The sequence below is a fragment of the Epinephelus fuscoguttatus genome, linkage group LG19 (genome assembly GCF_011397635.1).
Source record: "Epinephelus fuscoguttatus linkage group LG19, E.fuscoguttatus.final_Chr_v1".
NCBI lineage: Eukaryota > Metazoa > Chordata > Actinopteri > Perciformes > Serranidae > Epinephelus > Epinephelus fuscoguttatus.
The window spans coordinates 6,622,525-6,644,493 of NC_064770.1; the positions used below are offsets into that span (position 1 = coordinate 6,622,525).

General features: G+C 43.9%; 2 protein-coding genes across 8 annotated transcripts in view; both read left to right on the plus strand.

Moving 5' to 3' along the window:
- The window catches only part of hoxb3a (homeobox B3a), a 95,463-nt gene that overhangs the window by 38,814 nt on the left and 34,680 nt on the right, over positions 1-21,969 (plus strand). For 6 of the 7 annotated variants that reach the window (XM_049561756.1, XM_049561749.1, XM_049561750.1 and 3 more), the window contains exon 2: positions 8,341-8,685. The exons of the other annotated variant lie outside the window; for it this stretch is intronic. The gene's annotated coding sequence lies outside the window, so the exon portion shown is untranslated. The remainder of the gene's footprint in view (positions 1-8,340; positions 8,686-21,969) is intronic. 7 annotated transcript variants of the gene reach the window in all.
- Positions 59-5,189, plus strand: hoxb4a (homeobox B4a). The gene is made up of 2 exons (XM_049561765.1): positions 59-2,660; positions 4,307-5,189. Exons 1-2 carry the CDS (start codon positions 2,186-2,188, stop codon positions 4,603-4,605), a joined length of 774 nt encoding a protein of 257 aa, XP_049417722.1. The 5' UTR covers positions 59-2,185; the 3' UTR covers positions 4,606-5,189.

Here is a 21,969-nt window from a genome sequence, read left to right on the forward strand (position 1 = left end):
TCACAAATTCGCTTCTAGGGGAGTATATAGTGGATTTATACACGACGGCAGCGATGGATCCAACGCAGGGAGGAGAGGCCTTCTTTAGCGGCTATTATTAGGTTGCAACACCTTATGGATAGATGCATTATATTTGAATCTGTAAAATGGAGCTTTAATAAAATGTCATCCACCAATTTTTATTTCCTATCGGCAAAGACAAACACCGGTGCACTTATTTCAGGGCGTTATTGGTGGTTATGTGTATTTTGAAGCACGTTATTGTGGCTCTGTGCTCCTCCGGAGTGATGAAAACTCAATCCAACTTTTTTCCCCTTTTTTTCGATCTTCGAATCACCTCGGAGTTTTAAAGGCCAACTCCAGGTTGAATTGGACTCCTTTTATTTATTATTTGTCCTGTTGAAAAATGATGCGGTCGACTTTACTGTTCATCTAGGAAGGCGTATTGGGGGGTTGGGTTCGTGTGTGTCTGAATGTGTGTGTGTGTGGGTGAGGGGGGCGTAAGGTTTCGATTTAGAGACAGTCAATTTTCTCGAAACAAAGGACTTGGATATCTCCATCATCTTGCCTGTGTGTGTATGTGTGACTGTGCGCGCACATTTAGTGCCACTGATAACTCCTCAGAAAGTGCACAACACCCCCGTTTGATTGGGAAAACATTTATTCAGTTCTATCCACCGCAGTGTTGTGTGTTCTGTGGCGCATTTTATGTCTTTGTGTCTTGTCTTTATGCTGTTGAAGGCATGCAGAATGTGCTTCAAGCAGATTTACTAGACTTAGGGGAATTTACCGTAAAACGTGTTTGGGTGAGAATGCTGGAGAATGTATGGTATTCTTTATAATGTCGTCTAGGTTCTTTGCGTCTTTACGCTGCGTAATGCAGGTTGAACTCCTTGTTTTATGGTGTTTGTATTTGTTTTATAGCAGTAAGAAAGTGACAGCAGTTAGACTCTGTTACACCATAGTGTGTTACAAATGGGGAGAGAAGGCTATGAAAGTCTGTGGCAGCTAGTGTGAGCGGGTCACGGCTGGGGAGATGAATTTCCTTTACGAGAAAAAACAAAGATCTGAGTATCTCTGTTCAGTAATGCACAGCTCAAGGGCAAAAGCAGCCGCGCAGTGTGAATGGGGGCATATGGACTTGCTATGCCAGTGATGTTAATATCGGAAAGTGGAGGGAAATATATCCTGTTTATTCATGCAAGGCAAAAGGCGACCCCGGCTGAGGCTGAATTACCATGCAGGGGGAGTTAAATGTGGAATGGGCGCCTGTTGGAGTAACAAAAAAAGAGGGAACCGGTGCTGGGTTCTCGTTCCTAATGCAAAGGTCTGCTGGTGATTTAGAAGGCCGTGTAACCTGAATTAGTTGATGAATTTTCTATCGATCCTAAACAAGCCAGATTTATCTCTGACACGGTGCTGCTGCTGCTGCTGCTGCTGGGTGGCGGCGCAGCAGCCGGCCAGGCCACTCTCCCACTCCCTGTTATTAGCGATTTAGAAAGACTAGAGAAAAAAAAGAAAAAGCTTTAGCAATCACGTCCTTACACACACACACACACACACACACACACACCCAAATATATACACACAGGGTGGTGCAGGCGCCACATCAAATCCCCCCGAGCACTTTCCTTCTGCTGCTTCTTTTTTCTTTCTTTCTTTCTTCTTTTTGAAGTTGCAGCCAGACGCGTAACAGGGGGAAGGGGTTCGTTTGCAATAAGGGAGGACTTGTCATACTGTACTCTGTTGCTCGTGTGTGTCCTCCTACAGGAGCGGAATGTATTTTCAGCTTGTCAGACGCGCTTTGTTATTGTTGTGATTCTCTGCCTGCTTAGGACGGCATGTGTGCCGACATGTGGTGGAGAGATATAGAGGGAGAACCGGGCACTGGAAGGGTGAGAGGGGGGAGACGTATTGTAAGACTGTGAATGCCCACAAACTGAGGCCATATGATGATGCGCGTGCGGGGGCCGTGTATATGCTTAATCCCATTTCCTTATCCGGGCTTCGTCCAGGAGGCGCGCCATTGGCCGGTTGCCGTCACGTGGCTTCTTAACTTTGTTCACTTGACAGAAAAGTAGGAGGGTTCAACGGAACAGGAATAACCGAAGAGTAAAGGGATGAGATATAAATTTTAGTTATATATTTTCCGAGTAGGTGCAATTCCACAAAAAGACTGAAATTAATGGCCATGAGCTCCTATTTGATCAACTCCAACTATGTGGACCCGAAGTTCCCACCGTGCGAGGAATACTCACAGAGCGACTATCTGCCCAGCCACTCTCCGGACTATTACAGCTCCCAGAGGCAGGAGCCTGCTGCCTTTCAGCCGGACTCTCTCTACCACCACCATCAACAACACCACCCACAACACCAGAACCACCACCACCAGCGAGCTGAGCCGCCATACACGCAGTGCCAGCGTCCGGGGCAGCCCGCCTCGGTGGTGATGTCCCCTCGAGGTCACGTCCTCCCTCCGGCCGGGCTGCAGACCACCCCCGTCCCGGAGCTGAGCCACCGCTGCGACTCGGTGACACCCAGCCCGCCTCCGCCTGCGTCTTGCGGCCAAACGCCCCACAACCAAAGCACTTCGTCCCCTACAAGCAGTCGGAAGGACCCCGTAGTCTACCCGTGGATGAAGAAAGTCCATGTAAACATCGGTAAGTGCTGCATGCAAACTTCTTCCTCTCTCTCCCCTCTCTCTCTCCCTCGCTGCGCCTTTGTGCATGCAGTTGCCTGCCATGCAGTCAGCTAGGTGTCCACCGTCAAAATCTACGGCTTCCCCTCCCTGTTTTCTGTTAGAAGTAGAAGAGTAGCCCTTGGGTCAAGATTTACGATCGTCTGTTTGCAGGGCCAATATAATTACACCCTCCATAAATTTTTATTACACCTCTCCGCCGAGGTGCCTTTTGAAGTCCGATCTCGGGCTCGTCTGCTCTAATTCCTCGCCTTATGACAACTCAGACCGAGCCCATAAGTTAGCTTTTATGCTTTGGTAATTTGATTTTAAGTGGTGGGGTTGTATAAACGGTGTACTTTACTCTGTCGAGCCTTCCTTCCCCACTCGTTGTTGCAGGGGAGGGAAAGTTTTATGGCAGCTGAAATATTCATGTTTATGGAGCCGGCCGTAAAACACTAATGTAAAACCGAATAGCTCCAGTCTATTATGGCTTCTCTGTAATGTTCTAATAGACTTGCGAGTTGGGATAACCGGGGTGCGTGTTTGCGGGGCGACAAAATGCCACTTCTGTAAAGTCACCGTAAAGCATTCTCTCCGTCGGACTGTTTACTCGGTAAGAAAACTCTTTATTTCATATTTACTTTGCACAGTTTTTTTTAGCAGCCACGTATGATAGGAGAGATCCTCTGCAGCATGTTTGATTGCTGTTGTCTGCTTGTAGGTTTTGGTATCTTGGTCGGCCATTCAGTGCCGTTGTATAGCTGCTGCACCCCCCAACACCACCTTTATTCCCAACCAGTTTACGCAAGGCAGACAATGCCCGCATCCTTGCTATGTAGGATCATCGAAAGAAAGAGTGGCTTCCTGACTCACCGCTGCTCTTGTTGTTTCAATTTACATGTTGGTAGTCGTGCGTGCGTGCGCAAACGTGTCAAAACAGCACGGTTTTGCAAGTCTTAGGAAATGCGGCCGTGGCCCCGATTTGCTCTGAAATCACAACATTTGGACACCAGCGTCAGGCTGGCTGTGCTGGGAGGATTCACACAGCCGCAGGGCCTGAAATGACACCTGACAACATGTGTTCACTGAAAATGCAAAGTCTCGACCACAAACTGTGGCGTAAAAACAAATAAAATCCGCTGCAACAGCTGTACCTGAATGACGAAAAGATTTGTGATAGGATAAAAGGAGATGCTAATCATTAAAGGGTCTGCCAAGGTTACAGCCATTTTGCATTCTATCAGTAGATACAACCGTGGTGGCCATGACTTTATTTCTCTCCGTTCCATGTTCATAATGCACACACATATCTGTTTTTCCATGTGGACTGATGCTGTTTTCAGTGTTACAGGATACCAATGGACTACTGCTTAGCGTCCTCTTAATAAGATATGAAACAAATACTCTATGTATGTTTAGTGCAAGCTTATATTGTATTAAAAACGCCTGTGTTTTGTAGTAAAATTACAGCATATTTTGTTTGTAATGTAAGCTATATTATTATTATTATTATTATTATTATTATTATTATTATTATTGTTATTATATTGAGGTTGTTGTATTTTTTTTTAATTTTTTATTGTGTGGTTAATGTATTGACTGTTTATTCCCACTGCTGTCCCACAGTGACTTCAAACTACACAGGGGGTGAACCGAAGCGCTCGCGGACGGCCTACACGCGCCAGCAGGTCCTGGAGCTCGAGAAGGAGTTCCATTACAACCGGTACCTGACGCGCAGGCGCAGGGTGGAAATCGCGCACACGCTTTGCCTGTCAGAGCGGCAGATCAAGATCTGGTTCCAGAACCGGCGGATGAAATGGAAGAAGGACCACAAGCTCCCCAACACCAAGGTCCGCTCCGGGACAAACAGCAACACAAACTCCCAGGCTCTAACCGGCTCCCAGACCCGCAGCGGGCCCCTATAGCCCGGTCTTTAAGCTCTTTGTGTATATTATTTTTTATTTTTTTCCCTCCCTGGTTCCTAAACTGACCGGCAGCCACACGTGTAACCACCGGAGCCTGCACTTTGGACCGGAATAACGCCTTTGCTCTGGAGGGAGGGAGGGATGTCATTGCCACCCGTTCGGCCCTGATCTGTGCTGATGGCACACACTATAACAGAGGTTATGACGTGGGAGGGGTGGACAGGGAAATTTCCCATTCATAAGAATATGAAATGAACAAAAGTAGGCGAAGAAGGAGACTGAACGAACTGAGAAAATGATGCGGCCGCTTCTTTGCTTTTATTTGCTCATTCTCTATCTGCGTCCCTCTCTCCTGCCGTTTATATTTCTGTCTTTTTATACTCCTCTCTCTCTTCCTCTCTATGACAGAGCATAAGGCGGTAGGCTGAGGATAATGTGCCCGCGTGCGTGTTTTTTTTTTTTTTTTTTTTTAGGTGAAGATGGATCCTCGTTTTCATCTTTAATCATGCCAAACTCGGGCCCCATTTGTCATGTTTACTCTGCGGGTACAAAGCAAAGGGGTGAACCGCGGCTCTGCCCATACCCCCCCCCCCCCCCCCCACCCCTCCCCAAACCTCTACCCCTCACCCCCCCGCCCCACTCACACACGCACGTGTAATAAATGGAACTCTCGGTTCGTCAACAGAAGTATTCTTACAGCCCGCCACACGCGCACACACACACACACACACACACACACACACACACACACACACACACACACACACACTGCCCTTATAGTACTCTCTAAAATCAAATATAACCTCCGGTATGATCCAAAATAGCACCAGGCAGTTTCCTGTCTTGCTGTTATAACTATAACTGTTGTTATTTCTGTTTTGTTTAATGACAAAGTATAGCTTTTTAAATTTTAATTATAGTTATTTTTGAATTCAGTGTTGATTGTAAAATGCTGTTATTGCTGAGAATGACAAGGAGCGTTTATGTGGTCCGTTGATTGTTCATGTTGTGATGTTGTATACAGGGAAACAGAGTGACAGGGTGATTCAAGTGAAATAAAACTAAGGCATTTGTTCCACTACGAACCAAACAGGGTTTATAAAGCTGCCTAGGCAAAGGACACTAATATTCAAACCAAAATCCTGGTACAGCTCAAGAACACATAATAAACGCAGCACTATACAATGTACTACCTATTACCTCAGTTGTACTTATATATATTTTTATTTTTTGGGGTCGTCTTATTTTCTCTTGCTCGTTCAATGAAGTGACAGCTTTTCGAGCTTTTATATATTTGAAATTGTCTGGCGACTTATTATAATAATAATTATTATTACCTGCAATACAAAAAGCGCTATTCATTTCTTGTATGTGGAAATTTAAAAAAAAAAAATGTAATTTAATTATAAGCGATTGTTCTAACCAGGGACACTCAGAAAAATAAGGAGCCTTTTTATTGCATGTCTGAATGGTGTTGATTTATTTTTCTTTATCTCCCTCTCTGTCCCTCATTTCTCCGCACATTAAATGCGCGCACACTTTTCCTTTCCCCTCTTTACTTCCCCTCTTCTCTCTTTTCTGTGCCACTTTTTAGATATTTTATTCTGCAAGTGTTTTTTTTTTTTAATTGATGTTATTTTATTTACATTCCAAAGATTAGTTTCTATGATGATGACGATGATGATGATGATAGCAATGATGGTATTGTTGAATATGTGTTACCTCCTCCGATATGTAAGTTGCTCCTTTCTCTGCTTATGCCTCCTCAGTGTCGACCTTCCTATTATTTGTAAATAGTTCATAGAAATTTAAATAAATGGCTAAAAAAGAATATTTCTCTATCTTCTTATTTCCTCTGTCAGAATTATGAGTTTCTTCTATAATTGTAGGGGCACAGCCGACCATTAAAGACAAAAAGGTTTGAGTTATGTCACATAAAATCGTCCCGTTTGAATTCAAGTTTTTAAGGTTTTAGTATTTTTTCTTTGTTTGTAAAATTTGTAATAAAAATAATCTCCATTTTGCCTCCGCAGCAGCTCTGACAGAGCAAAAACACTTCTTTCTCTATCCTCTCATCGATGTTTAATGGTGAAGGATGTATTTAAAGCATATAAACACACGCTCCCACATGCACACGAACACACACGCACACAATAAATAATTTCATTTAATTTCAGTGTTGGTTTTGCCTACAAACTGCACAGAGACCTGTCTTGAGAAATCAGCAGCCTGCGATGATTAATCTGTCCCGGCCATGAGTGATCTTGGTACATTACGTCCTGTAATCTCGTTTTAAATCACAAACCGTCCCCCCGTTTCACTCCCGTTCTCCCGTTAATTTAACGGCTGCTCAGACGCGCTTGCACCGGCCCGACACAGAGTATGAGACCCCCCCCCCCCCCTTCCTCTCTTCCTTCCTCTCTTTTTTTCCCAGAAAAAAAAAAAACATTAAATAGTTTCTCGCTTCGTGGTCTTTTAATGCTTTAATGAGTGTAATTTTTGCACAACAGTTTTTTCCCTCCTATCGGTGTTTTCTGCACCGGTTCTGTGCGCGCATGTGTGTTTTATTTTTTATATATTACAAAAAGGGAGCGGGCCGGCGCCATAGCTCAAACCCTGACAACCAAATAGATAATCAACAAGACGAATGGCTTCTTTTGTAAGGCGCGGCTCCCGTATTAATTTTCATTTTCTTTTCTTAGAGCAGGTATCGAAAAATATAGAGCAAGCGAGGGGGGAGAACGAGAAAATAGCATTCCTCCCGATGAACTTTAAACAAAAAAAGTGTGCCCCCCAAATTGGTCCGCTCGTATTCCTCGGCCCAGAGAAGATTCCCTATTACTTGTTGGTTGATTTCTCCCTGGGCCTCTTGCCACAGAGACTCCCTCTGCCCATTTATCTGTTTTCTTCCTGTTTATGAAAGGCTCCTCCAGCGCAAAAAGCCGCCCTCCTATCAAACTGTACACCTAGATGCGCTCAAACACACACACACACACACACACACTGCGCCAAAATGGCAAAGCCTTATATATAGGGACTCGCGTATAGGCGAACCTGCATTTTCTAAGTGTTCTGTGTGAAAATGTATTTTGCTCTTTTATTTTTACTATTAGCCCCTCTGCTTCAAAGTGACTTTCAACATGTGCATTAATGCCCAGTTGCTCAGAAGGAGCCATATTTATTTTCTTCTTATATGGTGAATACTAAAAGGTTGAATATCCCCTCATCCACATATACAAGGTAACATTTGTGCCCTAATGCTGTCATTTTTTCTTTACACCAATAGTCTCACATTAGAGTGTCTTAACAGACCACCTCCCCAATATCTGCACACATGCACACACACATATGTGCCTCCATAATAACCCCTAAAGCCCGTGAGCGTACGCAGTCCGAGTTGAAATAAATGAATTTGCGTGCGGGTTGACACCGCGCACAATAAAATCCACCAAGGAATCCATTCTCTTTTAGCTCCCTTTATCAGCCGGGGCCTTCTGCTGCTTCTGTGAATGGGAGCAGATTTTTTTGTGAGGGTGCCCACCCCCCAACACCTTTCAGCCCCCCCACCACCACCCCTCTGAAAAAGTTCACCGCCATTATTTTCTGGACAGGACAGAAGGGGACGGCACCTCAAGAAAAATGCGAGAATTATACAAGAAAAAAAAATCATTAATCACTTTGTTCTTCTTTAAACACTTCTTCTCCTTCTCCTTCTTCTCTATTGTCATCCGGCAGCCACACACAAGACCCCTTCTGCCAGGAGAGAGAGGGCAAGGAACAGAGACAGACAGACAGAGGAGAAGAAAAAGAAGACGTCTTGGAAGACACCCCTTCCCCCCTCCCTCACACGCACACCCTCCTCACACACACACATAAACAGTCATACATACACCTCCCCTTCCCACCCATCAGCAAGCTATTTTTTACACCCCACAAGTATCCCACCATAAGAAAAAAACTTTTTTCTTCCTCATTGGAAAGAAGAAAATCCCTCCAAAGAAAGTCCAACAAACCAGTCAGAGATCCCTCACGACGCAGAAGAAGATGGCACAGAGGTCGCTGAAAGTGGTGGCGTCTAAGGTAAGAGGCCTGGGAACTTCATTTTGTCCCCTTTTCTGTCTTTGGCTCTCTTGTTGCTGTGTGTCTGATGGCTTGGTGGCGTTTTTATGGTTTTATTGCCCCCCTGCGCATTTGGCGAGGTCAGGCGAAGGGGGCATTTATGGCCGCGGGGGCTTTGATTTTAACGCAGGGACTTTTGGAGTTGCGTGTTTGTGTTGGAAGGTGCGTGCTTGAGTGTGTGTGTGTGTGTGTGTGTGTGTGTGTGTGTGTGTTTGCACGAGAGCGTATCCAGCTACAAATGACAAACTTGTGATGTGGTGTTTTCTTCTGAGTTTATGCAACTGTTTCCGTCCCCCTTTGCTGCAGCGGTGTCACTTCTGCATCTGTTTGTCACTCATAAGGCCTGCGTCTCTTAAGCATCTGTTGTTGTGTGTAAATCAAATGTACGTCTTTTACGCACGGGTTTGGGTGGGTCGTTATAAAGAAACTGGTGGGGTTTATTTCAGTTTTTTTAATTCAGATGAAGGTGTATTTTAAATTGTATGGTACAACTGCAATACAAACTCAATGCATTCGCCTTCACAGGCTCATATAACTTCAGGAAAATTCAGAAATGCTCCAGCTAATGTATGACAGAGGGGCCCACGTGAATAATTCCTGGTTCACCCGGAGCTTATTATGCATTTTGTCTTGGCTGTGTTTCTGTGGTTATAAAGTGTTGCAGTGGCCTATAGCTTTTAATGAGATACGGTTGCATGCATGTGTGTGTCGGCCAGGTGCAAAGAGGCTATGGAGACTGCGGTGGGAATATGAATAATACGGCGCTCAATTGGAGAGAGGGAAGCAGGGGGAGGAGGGAGGGTGAAAAAGAAAAATTAAAAGAACAGGGAGAGCGCTGGTTAATGGATACTCTCTCGGTTGCGCTCCAAAACAATTTACCTCGAAAACAAACGATCTGCGAAGCTTTCCAGATGAACTGCGAACGATCGCCGGTCGCCGTGCGCGCTCAGGCCCCCGGTATCTGCTGAGCCGAGCAGTAGCGGCCTCAGGAAGCGCACTCACTCCTGTTTGACCCCTTCAGAAATCAATCTGCCTGGGATTAAAAATAAAAGGGCGGCGGTTTTGGTGGAGGGGCTCTGGCCTCTCATGGGGATGCAGGCCGTGGCATGATGCGATGCGTGGAGAAGTAAGAGAAACAAATGAGAGAAATATAAGCGGAAGGAAAGGCAGGGAGAGAGGGGGTGTGGAGGAGGATAAAAATCGATGGTCATGCAGGGCAACGGAATGGCCAAGCTGCGGCCACAGAGGGTTCAACCAGGGGACACGTTTTTCTGACCGATGAGGTCCACTGGCTCTGAAGCCAGAGGCTGACCCGTGGTTACCCCCCCCCCCCCCCCCCCACACACACACATACACACACACCACCACCCCTACCCCCACTACCCCAGGTCCCCCTTGACCTCGCAAGGCTGCTGGTCCCCCCTGCTCTCTCGGACATTCCCAGACCCCCGAAGCCCCCGGGCCACTTAGTCATAACAGGCCGAGTTCAGGGCACTGTAACCCGGGGGCACGGCAGCCATATCTCAGCTCCCACACCCAGACAGACAGACAAGTAAACTAACCACCTGGGCAGGGTCAGTGACAGGCCACTGCTGACTCTCAGTAAAATGGGGTTGTCTTGATGAGACTGGCTGAGATTAACAAACATAATGAACATTTTGTATTTTAACAAGATAATACTAATAGTATTTGCCTGAAGGATACTGTTTTCAAAATGTTGCATCAAAGCAGCTGTCTCAAGTTTTGGTCAATCTGTTATTTAGGAGCAGAGCTTTTCAAATGTGGTGTTCTGTCTCAGTCTAAAGCTCTGAGCGCTCTAATACAAGGTGCTGTGAGACATTCTAACTGTATGATTTGGTATGAAAGGGTCAGGCAGGCCAGCAAGACAGGCTGAGACAGAGAGCATGTGCAGCCTGATGCTGGACAGTATTTGGACAGACTGGGACCTTAGTGTAAACAGAGGCTGCCCCTCCTGATTGCCTTGCTGAAAAGCTGCTGAGCTTGTTCCAGAGTTGTTCCAGCCATGTTTGCACGCTGTATTCAGAGGTGAATTCTACACTATGTTTGATCAAATTCGAGACATGACACTCATTTTGACAAGCTGATTCATGGTTGCCAAAAAACAGAATAAAAAAGAATCGGCTGTTGATAGATTTTCTGTAAAACTGATTGTGAGAAATTCAGTGAGCTGCGGCCACTGTTATTTACTGGCTGGTGGCTGCTGGTCATTTTCCAGCCTGGTAATCTGACCTGCAGCTGGGAGGGGTGCTCTGTGTGTGTGTGTGTGTGTGTGTGTGTGTGTGTGTGTTGGGGATTAATCAAAGGGACAATGGCATATGGGGAAAATGCGTTTGCACCAGATGCAGCTTGGTGTGCAACATATAACAGTATTAACTATGTGGTCTCTAGCACTTTGCAAGGACCAACTGATGGGTCCTGAAAGGATGGGTTTGTGCTAATTTGTGCAGTGAAGCTCTGCACAGATCCATACAGCTTTGTTTTAGTTTCAGTCAGCATCCAAAGATTCCAGACTAATAATGGAGAAAATCTATAAAGTATACATATATGTAATTTTCAGCCGTAGTGCTTTTCTCCACAAGCAGGATGTGGTTCAATGTTGCTTTAGGTCTCTTCAGCCAGACTCATGGCTGTTCTTGGGATCATACCTGTGACTTTTTGTTTACCTGACAATCTTCTTAAACTGCAGTCCCATTATTTAACATATAACTTGCATCATTACTATGCATCTCAAGAACACTCAGCTCAGTGCTGTCACAGTTGTCCTACACTTGTGAGCAGGTTGTCAAATGGAGAGCTCACCTGTAAAGCATAAAATACTGTAGCAATTTTACCATGAGGGGTCCAACTGTAGAGCATATAGATTATTTCACACTTAATCTGTGCCCATACACACTGTATGGTTTTTAAAATACATCCCCCTAATTTGTTTAGTCCATAAGGGTCTTTAGATCAAAAGAATCAAAAGGGTTTTTCATAAAAAAAAAAATCCAAAATATCACTATTGTTTTAACAGGACAAAATGGTGTTGTGTCGGTATGTCAGGTGCCATAATCCTCAAGTGCTGTAACTCTCTCTGATATGCTGTCAGAGCTAGATCAAATCAATGATTCACAACCAATATATTATCCGAAGCCTAATTTTTAAACAAGTAAGAATCATACAGGTTTAAATAACAAATGTGATTGTATTTCCCGATCTTTACTCAGCAACAGTTTTGTGTGAAAGGAATTAAAGGCCTGCCCCATATGGACACCACTTTTACAGTGTTATAACATTTCAATACAGCTATATAGAAAGAGAGCTTAAATACATCATATTATCAGCATCAGTGTTTTATGGTCATCATAATACTAAAAGTCTTAAATAATAAAATAAAAATCCCAATACCATAAATGTATCCAAAGCTTGTTTCGGTTCAGCCAATATTTGGTCAGGCAATTGGAAGCATAGATATCAGAGGGTACACAGGGGACAAATCCCTATAATATTTAGAACATGTCCCCACCAGTAATGACAGAGGACTGTTATTTTTGATTAATTTAAAGACATTTCCAGCATAGCTGATGCAGAAAGGACACATATTGGTGGACAGACATTTATCAGAGTGCAGGAAATTGAATGGTTGATGTTAAAACATTCAACCCTCAAAGCTCCCATTTCATATGAGCCCCAAATTAAAAGGAAACTGAAATACTGAGAAATTCGCCATGCATTTGGTGCCAACTTTTAGTATTCAACAATTTTCAATACCACTGACATGATTCTTCAAGTACTGAAAAACTGCAGGTTCGATAGCCAACTCCATCCTAACAGTAGATGGACTCATTATGCATCAAGAATGATTGTGCATGGGGACCAAACAAACAGCATGTCTGGTTAAGTCTGGATCCATTAGTTCTTATAGTGTGATGTGGTTGTGTTTCCTGCCCTTGTATCAATTTTATACTTATGTTTGTTTTTCTGGTTGTTGGTTGTATGTGAGGTTAGATGCTTCTTTTAGCCAACATCCTCAAAGGCATGGTGATGGAACACACACATGTTACTGGTTGTTTGTTCAACAAGCCTGTTAAGTGGTAAAGTTAGATTTAATGTGGCATCCTGTGTGGTGTGAAGGTCTGGGTGGGGTTGAATGGGGAATGTTTTCATCAAGTTGTGAGGGCATATTTCTGTAAACTGTAGTAAAAACTCATGGCGGCAATGTATAAGAGAAGATGATGGTGCAGGCTTCCAAACAGAATAAAGGTAAGAAAACTATGTGACAGAAAATGGATTTTGTTAAGAAATGTTGCCTTCAGATGACATGACATTATAAACATGTGGCATATTTATACCCAGAAAGATGACATTTTAACCCTGGCAGTGTAAACGCTGTATCTCTATTGCTCTTTGTTTTATACAGAAATGCTGTGGATTAGTTTGTGAAGTTTCTCATCATAAAACCTTGAGTGGAGTAAATCTAATTTCTGCCCCGAGTTTATGCAGGTTCATTAAAAAACACGCTTGTTAAATTAAAAGTCCTGCTGCTCTGCTGCTGCATAAATGCCTGCTGAGCTCTTATTTAGTGAAAGTAGACTCTTCTTTTTATCCTTAAAGTCTGATTGTGCCCCTTGTGTTGATACCTGTTGTTTTTTCTGCAGCTTTGTCACTTGTCCTGATACTTCTCTCCATCTTAAAGGAGATTTCTTTCTGTAATCTCAGTGGGATTAGCAGTTAAATAACTGTGAAGCAAGAAGGAATCAGGCGTGCAGATGTGGCCAGTGCTTTTCTGCTTTGCACTCTGCTGTCACTGAGATGTTTGAAGGCTTTGTACCAGCTGATGGAGCTGATGTTTCAACAGCAGCTTTGCACAGGAAGCTGTAGGCTCTCAGGGTTCACAACACATTCGCGCACGCTGTGCCACGCACGTTCACAGTCACCAAATGTCTCCGCTGTGTGTGTGTTTGTGAGCGTGCACGCGCTCACATGGCTCAACGATCACCCCAGGCTGGCACACAAACATTCAAGCAAACACCAACTTCTCTCTCTGACCTGGGGAGTCTCGCGGTGGTTTACTAATTGCCAGACAAATCGCCCGCGCGTTTTTCCCCTCTCTCCTTGCGCTCGTTGCAGCCGCGTTGCCCGAGAAATTTATTATTCTAGAGAGCGCGAGGAGAAGGGAGGTCACGGTGCAGGCGCGCGGGCTGCAGGAGGAGGTCGTCACGAGAGATATATGGCTGCCAGGCTTTTACTACTGCACCGGCTGTGTGTGTATGTGTGTGTAAATGTGTGCGAGAGAGGGAGAGCGTGCGAGCCATTTAAAAGTAGACGTGTATTAAGTATTAAAAAGAGAGAGCCAAATAATGGTTGCCAAGTTGCAACACGCGCATACACAATTTCTTTTTATAGGCCAGGCTGCTGGAGCATTATGCTGAGGCTGTGTGGCTGTGTTTAGAGTGTAGCGTGAGTCAATAGGTATTACAAATGATTAACTAATTACTAACGGGAATAAATATAATTAAATCAGCATCCTCAAGTAAGGAATAATTTGAAAAACTGAAAGTGTAACTCTCATGGTGTGTATAGCATTGGTACATCATTAGGTAGGGATGAAGCAAAGCTTGGTGGACTCCAGGACTTCCATCTTCCTAGAAAGAGGGGAAACATGATTTTTTTTTCCTGTCATAATAACAGAATGAAGTGCTTATTGAAACGAACAGAGCTATTTCTTATCATTGTTTTGTTTTTCTTTGTTTTACATCAAATCTGCAATTGAATCACAACCTGCCAACACAAAGGATGTGTGTATCAAATGCTTCTAAGATACTATCACTGATTCAGTAATCAATATATGATAATGGTTATTATTGTGTAAGTCTTTGATTTAGTTTCCCTTCTTATAAAGTGCTCCTGTTGTTTGGCAGGGTTACTATCAGTGAATGGAGACAAGCCAGCCTACAGTGTGATGACTCTACCATTGTGTGTTACAGCAGCGCTCATATCCCTTAGATGTGAGTGATAAATAGGCTTGTGTGGCCTGTATGACTAATGGCGGAGCATTAGGCCCGTGCAAGCGTATTGATACTTAAGTATTAAACAAACCCTTTACCTTTTACTTATCAATATCCTAATGGCAGAGACTCGCTGACTGCTTGTATATTACATATAATAGCATCCCGGATATCTGGAACCATGTTGTGATGCAGGTAAATTCAGCATCTCACATTTGTCCACACTTCATTGTGATTGTGTGGCAGGAAACTGGAGCAACAAGGGGAAAAAATCCACTTGCAATAGCAGAATTAATTTGGACTGTGATTTTGCTTTTTTATTCCCTCGTGATCATTTCGATTTATGATAAGCTTTCACTGCAAACCTTCACTTAAGACGGAAAAAGGAGATGCAAAATTCACTTCAGTTAGTGTGCAACGTTGCTATTATCTGTTATGCTCATCTTGTCATGTATTCATCATTGCTTACATGTAAAATAGATATATCTACAGGCGTTAAATGCAGAGAGGTGTAGCCACCGTTGCTTTATAGCAGCATTAAAGATCCCATGCCAATTAACTCTGCAGTTTCTATCATCGGTAATCTAGAAGTGCATATTAAGCCAAAAGCATGTGGCTCACATGTGTTGGGATGTTCTGTTGTTTTACTGTTGGTTGTAAAGTGACACAGAAAATCTCTCCGTCCAAACACCAACATGAGAAGAGTCATTCTGAGTGTAAAACATATAATTGATCTGTACTGTAACTCAGCAGGCTCTCTCCCAGGCTTTATGGCGTTAACAATGGTGAGACAGTGAACATGTTCCAAAGCCATTGATCCTGTCATGTCTGACAACAAAACAGCCACAGCTGCCTATTAAAATGCAATATTTTGTTTTCAAAGTACAGACGGACGGCTTGCAGATAGGATTCCAATATCAATTATGGATCCTGTTTCCCCCACAATAAAATAAAATAAAATAAAAAAAACACAAATAGGCGCTTACAAATGCATTAAAATGTTTAATCACTCAGTTTTGGTTATTGGCTTTTTTTTCAATTAACATTTGAATAAATAAAACAGAGCAATAATAAGGAGATGGGTTATGGGATTTTACCAACCAAGCCATGCGGCTCGTGAGACCGACTCGGGGATGTCTCTGGTGCAGTCCCATAACTGGGGGGAAGACCTCACGTCTCTGGCAGGAGAATATATTTCAAAAAACAGTTGTGCGCGTGCTGCCGTTTCGAGACAGATTTACGAGCCGCAGTAAAAGGCGGGATGTCGGGGCTCGGTAAATCAATCTCTCTCTCTCTGCCTTACTGTCTCTGTCTTACTTGCTCTGTGTCTCATCGGTCTAGCCTTCATAAAAATAACAACAATAATAATAATAATAATAATAATAATAATAATAATAATAATAATAATAATAATAGCTATCGCGTCTCTTACGATCTAATGTGCAACCACGTCTAATCACGTTTTGGACAGTTTAATTTTACGGCCATTCAGCACCTTAACAAAGAGACATTTTCAGTTTCTCGCCTTTTAAACCAAGGAGAGAAACTCAAAGCCTTGTTAATCATTAACGAGGAGGAAGAATCTACCTGTCTTAATCCATCACGGACCAAGAGACCCCCAAGATCTCAAAGACCTCCAACATCACTTCAATTATTGCCTTCTACTATTATTCTATGTCGAACTAATACAAATACAAATAACTGCTTTAATAAAATGTAGGCTATGGTTTTATGCTGGTTTGAATCATGCGTTTGTTTTGCCATTTGCAAATTTGTTGCTTTTAATTTTCTATAATCCGTGGTGCTTTTAAGAATATGCCTATCGTTTAAAAAAAATGATTTTTTTTTAAATAAAAATAGCCCAGTCCATCATCTCACAAAGACATCCCTTTGTGTTTTCTCTTGTCACATGCATGGCGCTAGTCTAGCATCACTAACTGGACGCTTGTTATGGTTTAGGGCTACACCGTTAAAGCCCAACAGTTCAAAGTATCTCCTTCTGGTTGACTCTCCAACCCCCTCACTCATCATAATTCGGATGTTTAGGCTATTGAAATGGTTTTGTGTGCGTAATAGCTTTGCATGCGGCTGTGCCAAGTTTACAGAGCTGATTCGTATTGCTGTTGTCAGGCCGGCCCAGGTCTCTGCTGCTACTTATCTTAGCTGTTGTTTCACACTGTGATTGCTATAATTTATGGCCGTCATTACAGACGCCATCATCACCACCGCAAATGTTTGATTTCAATCTTGTTGAGGGTAAAAATCTCAGGCAATCGCGGCGGCGCTCGGAATACAACTTTAAAGGAGTGCGTGTTTTTTTTTTTTTTTTTTTTTTTGGTGCATCAAAAAGGAGTAATAAATTACCACCCAACAGTTTCTCTAGTAATAGCTTTAGGACTGCATTTATTTCCTTCTTGCGAATTATTTTCATGCCTTTGTCATGTTGTAGATTATATTTTTAGAAACTGGCCAGTTGTTTTTGTTGTCACAAGTAGCTCTGGCTAATTGTGTTTGATATTACACGTTTTATTTGCCACTTCTTCTCTGGCCTCCCAGTTGTTTCAGCTGAATAAAATGTAAAACAGAATGGCTTTAAATGTAATGGACACTCCTGTGAAGACAGCAGCACTTGACTTTGTAAAGCTATGCTTTTTATTTTTAGCATCCAGCTACCTGGAGGATGGAGCTGAAGGATATGGTGCTTTTGGAGCTCTGTGAGGAGACGCAGCGTGTCTTGGGGCTGCTGCGGCCCATTGTTTGACCTTGGAGTGTTTCTTGTTGGCTCCTCAGCAGCGAGGTTAGCCCCGTTAGCCTCCCGGCCTCAACATTTTTTTTTCTTCTAAGAGTCCCGCTTTCCATTGTTCTGCTGGAGGCGGCTCGAGCTCTGGAACCGGGAGACAGAGCGCCGAAAGGATCCCAACGGTCTATTGTTGCTGCCCTGCACGGCCTCGCGACGGGGGGTTTGTCTCTCCGTTGTTTCTTCGTCTCTCCCTCACACTCTCTCCTTCTTCTGTCCCCCTGCTTAGCATCTCTCTCTCTCTTTGTCTCCCTCTCCTTTTTTTGTAGTTGCTCTCCTCTCGGCTCGGCTCCGTGCTACCTGTCCGTTACTCTCCCTATTAAATAAATGTCTCCTTCTAAATCAATCACAGCGCGCTGTATGGCCACCCCTCGAGGAAAACTTGTTAATGGGATAAAAGAAGGTGCGCGTTTGGAGAATTTAGTCCACAATAATAGTAATAATAATAATAATAATAATAATAACAATTCAGATTTATGTGATCAGGCAAAGCTTGGCCTCGTGTGTTTATTTAGGGATGTGTCATTTTCTCGCAGATTTCCAGCCTCCCCACTCTCACATTTCGATGCGCAACATGAATTTGTAATTATTAAACAAACAGTTGGGCATGATTTGTTTCCACTGACACAGTTGGCTTTCTTTGCTGTTAAATATTTAGGGATGCGTTAACGTGACACCAAACAGGAGAAATAAACTCTGCTGTGACGCACAGTAGTCAGATAAAATATGTTCGGGCTGCATGGAATATTTCCAACTGCTGAAAACAGATACATTGAAATATAAGACAGGACAATATAAGGAATTCCCCTTGTTCTGCCGACTAACGGCGAGGCGAGAAAGAGATGACAGTGAGGAATAACGAAGAAAGAGTCTGAGGCGTGCAGTCATTTTTTAAAACGAACATAGTCGGTGACAATCATCTTTTATCGGTCTCTCTGTGCGTCTGTCACAGGCCTAACCCTGCTTTACCTTACAGTTTATAGCACACACACATTAACACTCAGTGCCTCCCACTGGAAAGGCTGAAAGGTGAACAGAACTGGTTTATGTTCATTTTTATTATTATTATTTTAAACTCGGAGTCTTGCACTCCTGCATGCATGCACTGGTCCGGATGGGTCCCACGAACAGAGAGGCGCACGGATACCCCCCGTCACCCCCCACCCACACCCCCGCCCCGACCAGCACGTCACGTGATTCATTAAATAATTAATGCAGAGGTTGCAGAATAGATATGTATTCGTCAGGAATATAACGGTAAGACATGGTGCTGCTCCAGTGTGTGTGTGTCTGACGTCGAAAATTCAACTGTCCTTTCAAAAAAAAAAAAAATACAAGCCCCCCCTATAGCAGCGGAGAGAGGGGGAGAGAGAGAGGGAAAAAAGGGAGAGAGAGAGAGAGGGGGGAGAAGAGGAGACACTGAGAAACGCCAACAGAGAGAGAGAGAGGAAGAGAAAAGAGAGAAGGAGGCTGCAATAAAACAAATTTGGACGGGCGTGCGTCTTGCGGGTCGTTGTGGACACCGTGAGTATTGCGGAAGGAAGGGGACTGCATGGGGGGAAACCACACTTCTTCTTCTTCTTCCTCATCTTCTACGCCGCTGCGCCGCCTTCGCCCGCATCCCTCTCAGTGAATCATAGGCTATTTTAACATCGTGGTAAATATACACCCCAAAAAATACCCATCTTTCGCCGTGTTTTCTCATCGTGCATGTTGCTGTCGTGTTGTTTACACATCACCCCCCACCCATCATCATCAGCCATTGTTTATAGGTTGAAGCGGTGCAGCAAGGCAGCCTGCAAAACCGGAGAGAGAGAGAGAGAGATGGGGAGGGAGAGAGGGAGCATTGCAATGTGAGCCGATGGCTGTTTATATTTTAAGAAGCACTTGGATATTCTTCTCCATCTTTCTCCCATCACCTCCTGTCTGCCTCTACATCTCTCTCTATCTGCCTGACTCTCTGTCCATCCCTCTCTCTCCCTCTCTCCCCTCTCTCTCCCTCTCCCTCTCTCTTCCCTTTTTTCCCAGCCAGCTACTTCTCTTGATTTATAGTGAGGCAGGGTGTCAGCGTGCGGCCGGGGCTGCCATTGTGTGTTTGTGAGGGAGTGCTGTTGTTTATGGTGCTGCCCGCGATAAATCATGTTTTCCCCTCCGCTGTGGGGAAGACGGTGAGGGAAAAAATGACGGTCGATGGACCGATGATACACCGGAACGAGGAAGAAGAAGGAGAGGAGGAAGAGATCTCTGCCACGGCCGCCAAACGCTCCTCTCTCGGTTCTCCTCCTCTTTCTGTTCCGGCTCTGTTTTCACTGCCTTGCTCTCTTTCTCCTCCTCAACATATGCCTGCTTTTTCTTTAACACACACCCTTCTGTTTTTTTACACTACGGGTGTTTTCTTTTTTCCTGCACAGCGGCTGGCTGTAGCTCCAGGTCGTGAATTACTGCGGCGACCAATTAACGGGAGATTTGTTTAAATTTGGCACACCGGGCACGCCTCGGCCGCCATGAAATCTCATAAAAAAGGACCTGCCGGCCAGGAAAATCTCATCCATCTCGCCAAGAGGTGTGAGTGAATCTGAGTAGCTCAGCCAGGGGAGCCAAGCTGAAGATCTAAATGACGCCGGTTCGAGTTCATGGCTCCTCAAGCACAATTAGCCTAGGCCCTGGTTTAAAGTGAAATACAATCATTAAAATGCTTTCTGCACTGACAGAGGCTATCCAGGGAGAACCAACCTGGCTTTGGAATTTTTATCGACTTTATTTATGTTTCTAAAACTACCCCTATAAGATAGTCCACGACATAATACATCTGCTGCTGGTAACTGTATTTAGAGGAGCCCCGAGGTGTCTTCATGGTGTCCAGACTGTACACTGACTCTCAGTTCATTTTTTAGAAGTTGTCTCCTTCTCTCCTCATGCATTTTTTTCAGTGTGTTTTCTTTGGATGCCTGCTGGAATGGAGCTGGGCGCCATTATTCATGTCAGCACTCAGTGTCTCTGCCTTTGCTCAAACCCTTCACCGTGAATCAGACCTTCTTCTTCTCTTTAAATGTGGCGAGGAAAATAAGATGCAGGACTAGAGGATTTTTTCAGACTTTATTCATTTTTGCTCCATATTTATATTCACATACATTTCATATTTCACATCAAATTCTGTTTCTTTTCTTCCCATGGCTGTGGAAAACCAAACGCAATGACTCAATGAGACATTGCGAATTGGTCGTGGTACCATTCTTAGCCCTTCCCATTGCGAGTAGCAAGTGGGGTAGGGGTGAGGAGGGGTGGGATGGAGTAACGTAATTTACATCGGCTAACCTCATAACTCACTATAGTAGGTGATGCTTGTGTGGTGTTGTTTTGGTGTGAAGCCAGCTAGTAATATATGCAAAGTGCAATAAGTACAGTGGACAGTCTATAATAATAAATAATACATAATTTTATTACATGCATATGACATTAGCTTGCAGGAGCATTTCATTGGCATTGTAATAATAATCATAAATAATCATAATTATTATTATGTATTACAGAGAGCTTAACAAATGTAGTGCTACATCTCATGCAGGTTGGGATGGATGGATGGATGGATGGATGGATGGATGGATGTGCACCCGGAATCACTTTACAATTGCATTTCAAAGGCTGAAGTCTTCCGCATCCTCTCCTCCCCTCCTCTGTGCCTGTCTCCCTGCTCGACCATCACTACCAGTGTAAACCTTAGTGTAACCAAATTAGAGCGTCTCCGCGGCTTCCCATCACACAATAATAGCAGTAGAAGCAAGAGGCAGCGTTTTTCAAAATGTGTATTCCTGCTGTCCGCCGCCGTGTCAAAAACAATATCCAGCCTCATTTCTAAGGACGGAAAGAGAGAGAGAGAGAAAAAGAGAGAGGGGGTTGGGATAGGGGGGGGGTACATTATTTCTTTCCTCCTTTTTTTCATATATATTTAAATATTTTTGCCTGGTATCTCGACCTCATATCTGATTCGGGTGACAGGGAGGCGTTGAAAATAGATTTCCAAACGCCAGTCAAACACACAGGTTGGCCCTGCATAGAGGGAAAAGTTAAGAGGGACGCACGCTTGACGTTAAAAATTAGCCCAAAGCACAAGTTCCTGACACTGCTGCTTTTAAACACTCCTAAGTCACACAGCGGAGGGAAGGCGACAGCAGAAACGGCTGGTTTATCTTATCTTATCCCAGGCATGTGTCCACTGTTAAGTGTGTTTTGTCTGGCAAGATATAGTTCCACATCAAACCCAGCTGAAATAGTTCAAATATTTGAAACGGTGTTGAGAAATGATATCACTCCCTGTCTGACATCCATTATAGCTGCTGCTGCTGCTATCCAAGCTGCAGGAGGGGGGATTTCAACTCCTGTGAGGCCTCCCTGCATTCTCAACTCTCTGGCCAAACACAATTCTGCATACGCTGCTGCTGT